Genomic DNA, 9,737 nt, shown 5'->3' with positions numbered 1-9,737 from the left:
GTTGAGCTAAAAAGGGTCCTGGGGATATGCTGATCAAGGTAAATTTTATGAATTAAAACATTACTGAAGTTTTGAATAAACCTGTCATGTAATTTATACAGGGGGAAAAAAAAAAAAAAAAAAGAAAAAAAAAAGTAGCAAATCTTGAACATCTTATCTGGCTTCAAATAAAGCAGAGTTCAATTAAGTTCACGGTTACTGCTCTCTTATGAATTACGCTTACATGCTCTGTATGTGGACATGAGTTTCAACATGTGGAGTTTCTTCCTCATTCTTTCCTGCTTGATGTGGGGAAGATTTGCCCTCTATGGAAATCACTGGCAAGAGTAAGGAGTTTAGCTCACAAAAAATACCTATCTTTCTTTATTCAATAATGCCTTTTAGCATTTGGCTTCCTATCTTTTACTCTGCTTGACATCCTCCCTTAAATCTCTCTATCTGTTGCCAACATGCTTCCTCCCTGATGAGCTGTCAGGCTCATAACTATCTTCACACTTGGAAACATCAGTTGAATGCATATTAAATTATAGAGATTTTCTCTGTGTAGATACCAGGTGCTGTAAATTCTGGGTTTTTCATAGTGCAGAGCTAGAATACAGATGCATTTTTCGCTAAATATAACGCTTTACTCCAAGAATTTTCATGTGGAGACAAGACCTCTGTCATAACACGCCCTGCCAGCTAGCTTTGCAGGCAGAACCTGATAGGGTATTTAATCCTCCATATCCATTCTTGCGATCCATAAATATTAAACTAGCTTTAAAATGATAGAAGGGGCTTAAGATTAAGCCTTGCAAGACAACATTAGAATAACTGCAAAGTTAGTCAGAGGATCAAGGATGTTTTATATGCCACTTTAAGTAATCATTCCCTCCCCTAAATTAAATAAGTGCTTCTTTCACTCGGAACAAAAATTCCTGCAGGAGGGCAACTTCTGGCTGAGACAAGTTTAGAACTGTCCCTGCGCGTTTAGCTCAGGGGAGGGAGGAAGGGAAGGAGGGAGAGAAGCCGGGTTTTGACTCACTCCCTCTGCCACCAGCTTCCCATGATGATTCCCGTCTGCTCCAACACTGCCGATGCCCAAACCCACTGAGTCACCCCTCGGCCCTGGAACCTGCTTCGTTTTGGGGCAACCACACAACTGGTGCAACCTGCGGCCGGGTAAAGGCTCTTTGTTCAGAATCTGTATTTTATTTGTCTTTGTGGAAACATCTGCCGCACAAATTGGAGATTATGGCATTGCAAGAATATGAAAGCCCGTTACAGAAATAAGAAACACCAGACGCGAGCACCCTCCCCGCTTCTGCTTGGTTTGCGTCTCCCCCCGAGCTCTCCTGCCCAGGACGCGCGCATCTCCGCTCGGGCAGCTCTGACCGACGCACAGAAGCGTGAGGCTCAGATTAACGCGAATTTTAGTTTCGGTGTGCTTCTTTAATATCGTAAAAACAGCTTCTCGGCTGGCTTACACTCTACATTGCCAAACACAACCCCGTACGGACAACGATCCAGCCGCACCCTGACACAAGGCGTTCCCGGGATCCCTGACAGGCAGCTGCCTCCTCCTCCCGCTTCCCGCCCACTCCTGCCCTCAAACCCCTCCCAGCCCCGTCACTTGGCACAGCCATGAAAAAACCCAACAGCAAACCCAAACAAACCAAAACAAAAAAAAATTGACCCTGCTTTAGCGAAAGGGGGAGTTCCGCGGTTGTTTGTGAGGATGAGCAGCAGATTTACCTCACGCAGGCAACGGGGCAGGCGCCTCACCGGGACATTCTCTCAGGCGCGGCGCGGGCAGCCCCGCCAAGGCCCCGGTCATAATGGAGGCCGCGACTCCGCCTCCTTCCTTTCGCCCCGAGCCGCCATTTTGTGGGCACACACGAGAAGGTGCGCGGGGATCCTTGAGCCGGTCTCAGATGCTCCCCCCGGCTCCTGGTGGTGGTGGGAGGGCTGCTCGGGTGGGCTGCGCTGCGCTGCGCTGGCAACGGGGCGGATAGCCGCTGGTCCCGGCTGGAGACTGCACGGCCTTGATGGGGCAGGAGGCTGAGGGAGGGGAGAGGCGGCGGCCTGCAGGCCGCCGCGATGGCCTGAGCTGGGCCGAGAGGCTGCTTCGGGAGGGAGGGAAGGAAGAAGGGGGTCGTAAGGGGTAGCGGCAGGTGTGGTGGAAGGAGTGAGGCTCTGCCGAGGTGGCGGCGGGACGTCGGGATCTGGGGAGCGGCCCTGTGCGGGGCGGGCGGCTGGGGCAGCTCCCCGGCATGGGCGATGTGCGTGTGCGTTCCGAGTCCGATGCGATAATAGCCGGTAAATTTGGTAGTGAAGATGCTGAATCTTGGGTGCCTTGTGAGGGGAGGCTGAAGGAACTAACTGGGCTTACTCGGCCTGGAGGGGAGCTGGCATTGGGATGTGTCTAGCGGTGTCCTTATCAGTAAAGCGGATCCTGGTATTTGACAGGCAGCCGACAGAATGTGATAGTCGTGGCGTAAGTCAGAATGAAACGCGCAGGGTAGATACAAGGGAAAAAATTTCGAGCATGGTAACAGCCAGGTCTCTGAATAAGCTGTCCAGGGGGGCTGTGCTGTAGTCTCCATCCATGAAGTTTCAGGACTTGACAAAGACCTGAACAAGCTGCTTTTAAGATGTTGAGTTGATGGTGTCAAATCAAACCTGAACTACCTTGTGGGTCCCATAAATACTGTTTTCTTTGAGTGTCTAAGCTAAAAGCATTGCTTGAATTTGACCCAGCAGTTTGGATGTTCTGTCATTCATGACCAGGCTTAAAGGCTTGATTTTTCTAAAATATCTGAAAATGCAGTCAGTTTTTTAGAGAATGAGCTAGCACTTCTGAACATTTCACACTCAATTTTTACAGTGATCGGCCAAAATGACGAACACAAAGGGAAAGAGGAGGGGGACGCGTTACATGTTCTCAAGGCCATTTCGCAAGCATGGTAAGTATACTTTCTAGTAAAAATCATGCATGAAATTACTGGCCTGTTGGATGTTGACAGTTCCTCAGTAGCGTTTGTAAAACAATGACTTGTGTCACTGTGTATCTGACAGCTTGGGATGAAAACTGTAGAATGATAGGCATGTAAACTCTCAGCTCTTACAGCTTATGTATTAATATCTGATTGCCCCACAGTAGTAACAGTGTTAATTCTATCAATAACTTGAAAATTAATTTGAAGGCAAAGAAGATATTCAATTACATTTACTAAAAATGTGTAGTTCCTTGTCTTTTAGCAGTGATAGCTGATGTTTTCGTAATGAAATGGTAATGTGTTTTCAACATTAAGAATGAGATAAAAGCTTTAATTTTTCCTTTGATTGGGAGATTGCATAGAGATAATTACTGCTTGAAAAAAAGGTTGTTTGATTTCCCAGTTTTGAAATTTAATTTAAATCACCATTTTTAAGAAAACTGTATCAAATACGTGATCTGTGACCATCACCCCCTTTGGGATGTGTGTCTGTGTGTTAAATTGTGAGCTTCATCAGTATCCAAATTTGTATCTTTTAACAGGAGTTGTCCCCCTGGCCACCTATATGCGCATATACAAGAAGGGTGATATAGTTGATATCAAGGTACTTTCTGCTCTGCTACCTAGTGAAAGCTAAAGTGAGGTTGTTCTTTACAGTCTCCAGTTTCTTAAGATCTTGAGTCCTTGCTTGAGTCCTGGTCAGTACAAGTACTTGCTGCTTGCTTTTGAAGCAAAAATGAAGTGACAGTCTACTGAACAAATAGTAATGCTTTTTTACATGCTGTTTTTTTTTTTTACATATCTGTGTACATATATATATAAATATGTTCAGCTGTGCTAAGCTACTCTGTGTTTAGTGGAAAAAAATGAGTGAGAAATGCCACATCTAATATTTGGTGTGGTGTGTGGTGCCTGCTAGCACTACTTTCATGGGAACCCCTCTATCCCTTTAGTAGTTCTGTTTTGCCTGATTTGCACCTGCTGGTGTTCTGAAGAGCCATCCTTTATGGTGGTGTAGCTGGCAATTAGGTCTGTGTGTCTCTATCATCATGGGACTATACTTTTAAAATAAGTATGTACAGGCTTGGTGATTGCAAAGCCACATTAAAAGTAAAAACTAAGAAATAAATATAAGGATACATCATGTATATTAGTACAGTGGGAAAAAGTGAAGTGGCACTTCCCGTGACTTGATATTTTCTAGAACTTTAAAATCAACTGTGCTTTCAAAATGAAGTTATAGTGAATGTGAAAGCATTTCAGCAAAGATTTCAACTGTTGAGCACCATGGTTTCATTAAAAATGCGGGGGATTTGTGACAGTCACAGAGAAGATGATGTGTGATTTGCTTGTTATCTGACTCTTAGAGAACTGCACTGTGATAGTTAAAACTTCTTGACACACTGGAGCTTGATGATGATTGTCTCTTGTGATTGCTTGCTGAAAGTGAAGTGATCAATCATTTCACCGACACTGAAAGCAACCAGAATTGTCATAGCAGAATTTGGTGGTCTTCAGATAAAAATGCATGGTTATAAATTCTAATGTACAAGTAAAATAATAATTTTAAATCAATCTCAATTAATTTGGAATGTGTACCTTAAATGACTTATGAAAGAAAAATTCTGGATGTTGATTTTTCCTTCCTCAAGTTAGAGGTTACACTTTGTTTCATATCTCTTAACAGGGCATGGGTACTGTTCAGAAAGGCATGCCCCACAAGTGTTACCATGGCAAGACTGGAAGGGTGTATAATGTTACTCAGCACGCTGTGGGCATTATTGTAAACAAGCAGGTTAAGTAAGTAATTGTATTCTTTGTATTTAAACTCATGTTTAGGAAAGTTGATTTGTAATTGCACCCTCCTTCCACTTTGCCAGTTAGACAGTTATTGTCTTGATTGGTCATTCAAGGTGGGTAAAGTATTTATCCTTTTTATAACCCAAGCAAATGGTGCTCATTTGGCTTGGATCCTGTCAGAGGAAACAGTTTTTATTTTTCTGACCAGCATAAAACTGTCATTACAAACTGGGGGTTTTGAGCCAACCTTCACATTGATCCTGAAGCACTTTTTAGTATATTGTAAATGTAATACAACTTGGCAGTTCTATTAAGCTGTGTTTGTACTGTTTAGAAAAGGACAGGTTGTTTTTCTTCCAGTTACTAGACTGGAGTATAGGTTAAAATTAACCTGTTCTCCACAGTCTTAATTCTAAGTGGTCAGCGTTTTGTTATTTAACTGAAAATGTATTAATACCTAAGTTGTATCTGATTTGCATCTGCAGCAACATATTTAGAGTGATTGCTCTTTAGAGAAAAAATACCAGAGTTTACAGAGTTACTCATGTAAGGACCTTAGAACAAGCTGTGAACTCACCTCTTTCCAAGGGCAGTAGATTAAGAACTGATTTCTCTTCTTAGGGGCAAGATTCTTGCCAAGAGAATTAATGTGCGTATCGAGCATATTAAACATTCCAAGAGCAGAGACAGCTTCCTGCAGCGTGTGAAGGAGAATGAAAAGAAGAAAAAAGAAGCAAAAGAAAAGGGCATTTGGGTTCAGCTGAAACGTCAGGTAATATTTTTATCGTAGTCGACACATGGATAAAGTTCACCAAAACAAATCCCACCAGGTAGAGCCAAACCAGCTGAGCAAAATGGTATTTTCTTCTAAAACAGGAGTGTGCTATGTTGTAAAATGAGCTCTTTCTGTCTGTCTTTAAAAAACAAAAAGTCTGCTGTATATAAATGGAGCTGCTTACAACATTCAAAAAAATCCAGGCCTCTGGCATATTTTGTAGATGCCTGTTGCTACCACCCTCACTTGGGTTGGCAAGCTTTTGCAAGATGTTTTTATTTATTTTTTTTAAGAGTAGAATGGCAGTATGCAGTGTGTATACATCTGAGCTCTCTGGTACCCATGGTGTCTAAACAGAACTGCTTTGTGTCTGTGTTAAAATAATACCCTTGGTTGTGAACAAAGGGATGGATGCTTCCAGTTCTGTTGCTGATCTCCAGCAGAAGCTCTTGCTGATTTCTAGAATCAGTGTTGTCTTTGGTTTAATTGCAGCCATTTTTGTTGCAGTAATTTAGGAAAAGAATAAAGAATTAGACTTTGGAGAGGAGAAAATGGTTGTTGCCTATGGAACCCTGGGATACATCATTATGATTATGCAGTCTTCATTAGATGGCAGAGCTAAGGTGTATATTTTTCCTTCAACAACAAAAGTCAAGCAAACCTTCTGGCAGCTCATTTTCCTACTGTTACTATTTTAATCAAATTTTAAAGATTCTAGGAATGGTAAAAGTGCTGTAATGTTTTTATAATAGTGTATTGAATGGTTGTCAAAATTAATTTTAAGGTTTCTTTTGAGTTTTAGTGTCATGAGGTTTTTGGTTTGTTTTTTTTTTTTCAGCCTGCCCCACCAAGAGAAGCACACTTTGTAAGAACTAATGGCAAGGAGCCAGAGCTGCTGGAGCCAATTCCTTATGAATTCATGGCATAATTCACATTTTAAAGAAATAAACTGAAGATCTGGTTTTGGAAACGTGTATGTGACTGTTGCTGATTCTTTTGGTTTTTTTGAAACAGATGCTTTAGAAAACTCGTACTGAAGTTTGTTTATTTAACTTCCCCTATATGGTGCTTGGTCATTTAAACAATATGCAGCTTTTGATCAGCTTAGTAATTTATATAGACCATAAATCTTGGGGAGCCTGAAATCTGCTAATACATAGTGACAATCATCCTCCTTTGATTTACCTAATGAGGTAGTACATGAAGATGTGCAGTATTTCACCAATAAACTACACACATAGACAAAGAATTTTATAGTGTCACTTGAAGGTAAATATTTTTGGGGGGAAAGGGTTATGAACATCTGATTTCACTGATAAAAGCTTTTGGCTAAGAGGTTTTGTTAATACCTAGGACAATTGTGGGAACATTTTTAAAAAAAGTTTCTCTTGAGAGATGGCTGTGGGTGCTGGGTTATGGTGCTTCACCACTGGAACCTGTAAAAGAACTTATAGAACATTCTCAAGCCTATAAGCATTCCTGTGAAATTGTAGTTAGAAACAAGGCTTTGATTACAGAACCTCTAGCATTTGCAATCTGATTTTTCTTACTTGGTTTGGCTAGCACAGCTGAACACCTGATTTTGTTTGTTGCATGTTGAATCTAAACATCTGCCTGGATTTTCTAAAGTGTTCCTTTCATTTCATTGATTTGTATTGCTGAGTTACAAAAACCCAGTGCTACCTGCCTAGTGTTTATTGAATGGAAGATCCAAGACAACTGCTTACTGATCAGGGCAGGTTTTGCAAGCTGTTTGAAAAAGTGTGAAGCTTGACAGAAACTGCTGAAGGTAATCTGCCTGGTTAGTTTGGAATATGTATAAACTCAAAGTTAATTGTGTTATTGAGATGGATAATATTTTACTTTGTGTTATAAGGCATTGCTTGCCTACCTCAAGTAAGTGATGCAAAACTAGTATCTAGTGTGGAGAGAGTAAAACTAGAGAAGGCAGTGACCTCAAGCAATTTGAAGATACTGGCTGTTGAAAATTATTGAGTAGTCAATTATAGGACAACTGTTAAGTTTAAGAGTAAAAAATGTAAGTTCAGGTTGCCCATAGAGGCTGTTGGATGTGCCCTCCCTGGAAGTGTTCAAGGCCAGGTCGGATGGGGCTTTGAGCAACCTGGTCTAGTGGGAGGTGTCCCTGTCTGTGCAGGGGAGTTGGAACTGGATGATCTTTAAAGTCCCTTCCAACCCAAATGATTTTGTGATTCTATGAAATGTCAGGCTGTGGAGAGATTTATAATGTAAGGGATTAATGCTTCTTTGCATTTACCAAATGTTCAGTTGGGGTGTTCCCGTGGGTTGTAGTTTTTGTGTACTGAAGCATGATTTGGCTTAGCCTCATATTTAAGGATGAGTGTCAGGCACTGGAGATTCAAAGTTGCAGTGAGCTGGTACTGCATTTAAAGTTTCTCCAAGCTCCCATCTTTGGAGATGGAGCATTCTTTGTAGTTGCATTGACTGGAAATGTGTTGAAGAAGACAGAACAAAGCTTACCCATCAGTGGCTGGTGCATGATGGTAACACTATTTTGACACCAGTATGGATTGAGCGTGAAGTGCACCACTGACTCCTGAAGCAAGGTTGATTAATCTGGTAACTTTCACTGCCACATAGACATAGCTAACTTTTGCAGTTAGCTTCTATGGACAAGTGTGGTTTTCTTTTCTGAGACACTGGCACTGGTTACCCTGGGAAGCTGTGCATGCTCCCACTCCAGAAGTGTGCAAGGTGAGGTTGGATGGGGCTTTGAGCAAGCAGGTCTAGTGGGAGGTGTCCCTCCCCATGCCAGGGACCTTTAAGGTCCCTTCCAAACCAAACCTTTCCATGATTCTATCATTCTTGGAGCAGCTAGACCTGCGTACTTGGACCTTTAGTACCTTCTTCAGCTTGTGGTTCTCCACAGCAATTTAAAATCTGTATTTGACTCAAGATAAGCATCATTTTTCATTAGGCTTTGCATCAGAAGAAGTTTAAGTGGGAGGTTTTACTGTGTACAGTCTTTGGTGGTGGTATTTTAAATTTTTTTCTCATGCATGCCTATGTAAGTTATTTTGGTGCTGTTTGTTCTGTACTTCTCTGTTAAAATTCAAGTGGATTGGCTGTAGTATCACGATGAAATGGGTAACAGTAACTCTAAGTGGTGGGTAGTTCTAATCTTTTGAATTTATTTTTGACAGTTTAGAATAGTTAGACCAGAAAATATTATGCAGTGGCCTCATTTAAGAGCTGTGCCTCTGGAAGTGCTGTGAATTGCAACAGTTTTCAATTTATTTAGTCTCTGTGGTTTTGAGGTCATGATGCAGACAGTAGATGCTCTTAATGCATGTTTGGAAGCTATGTGTGGGCTGGGAGGAGGAGGGAATACTTTCCTTGATCAGGGTTCCCAGAAATGACTGAAACTGGATTTGTACAGGAAGAGAATAACCTTTTTTGGTTTGGTTTTTTTGTTGTCTGGTTTTTGTGTGTTTGTTTTGGGGATTTGTTTGTTTTTTGTCTTGTTTTGGTTTCCCCTAATATTTAAAACCAGAACAGCTTAACTAAGGTGTAAGCTGTCTAGGGTTTACAGCCACTTTTAGTTGCTCTCGGTGCAGTGATGGCTTTCCTGGTAATCTCAGGTTTGAAGAAGCACAGCTTGGATGTTTACAGATCTGTGTATCTGATGCTGGAGCTGGTTTTCCATGTTCAGCTGCCCTGTTTTTGCACAGTCCTGACAAGAGGGAGATCTGTGAATTGAAAAGTTGTAACAGAACTTCATGTCAGGACATGATAAGTCATGAAACTAGTGGCTAAATTGAAGTGCATCCTTCTTGATAGAGGAAAAAAAAGTTTTAGGTCTATGCAAAACTTGCAGGTTTGGGAGGGAAGGAGGGTGGTTTCAACAGTTCAGCCTCTCTGTCCCCCTGGCTGGAGGAAGCATGTTTCCTTACAGCGTTTGGAGTTGCAGGTTCCTCTCCTACTTGGTCTAAAAGGATTTTTATACCCTAGACTGGTAAATTGTAACCAGTTCTCTGTGGTCCTGTTCTGAGCCTGTGCCTAGCAAGCAAAACCTTGCAGTGAGCATGCCAGATGCTTGGTGTTTCCTTTGTCTTCATACCATGACAGATGAATTTTGTTCATTCCATGATGCTTTAAATTGTAGAGAATGGTAGTGAAATTTGGAAATGTATAGGTTTCCCATA

The 9,737-nt window shown here is 41.7% G+C and overlaps 1 protein-coding gene and 2 non-coding genes across 3 annotated transcripts; all 3 read left to right on the top strand.

The window, feature by feature from the left end:
* Window positions 1-1,804: 1,804 nt before the first annotated feature.
* RPL21 (ribosomal protein L21) lies at window positions 1,805-6,527 on the top strand. Its single transcript, XM_008494909.2, has 6 exons — window positions 1,805-1,884; window positions 2,867-2,945; window positions 3,521-3,582; window positions 4,666-4,778; window positions 5,400-5,550; window positions 6,392-6,527. The coding sequence occupies exons 2-6, from the start codon at window positions 2,879-2,881 to the stop codon at window positions 6,479-6,481; spliced, it is 483 nt and encodes a 160-aa protein (XP_008493131.2). The 5' UTR covers window positions 1,805-1,884; window positions 2,867-2,878; the 3' UTR covers window positions 6,482-6,527.
* LOC115600485 lies at window positions 4,386-4,460 on the top strand. Its single transcript, XR_003989010.1, has one exon. It is a non-coding gene; the product is annotated as a small nucleolar RNA SNORD102 (small nucleolar RNA).
* LOC115600499 lies at window positions 4,837-4,969 on the top strand. The gene has a single exon (XR_003989023.1). It is a non-coding gene; the product is annotated as a small nucleolar RNA SNORA27 (small nucleolar RNA).
* Window positions 6,528-9,737: the final 3,210 nt, after the last annotated feature.

Source organism: Calypte anna, chromosome 1 (assembly GCF_003957555.1).
Source record: "Calypte anna isolate BGI_N300 chromosome 1, bCalAnn1_v1.p, whole genome shotgun sequence".
NCBI lineage: Eukaryota > Metazoa > Chordata > Aves > Apodiformes > Trochilidae > Calypte > Calypte anna.
This window is presented reverse-complemented; position numbering and strand designations above follow the sequence as displayed.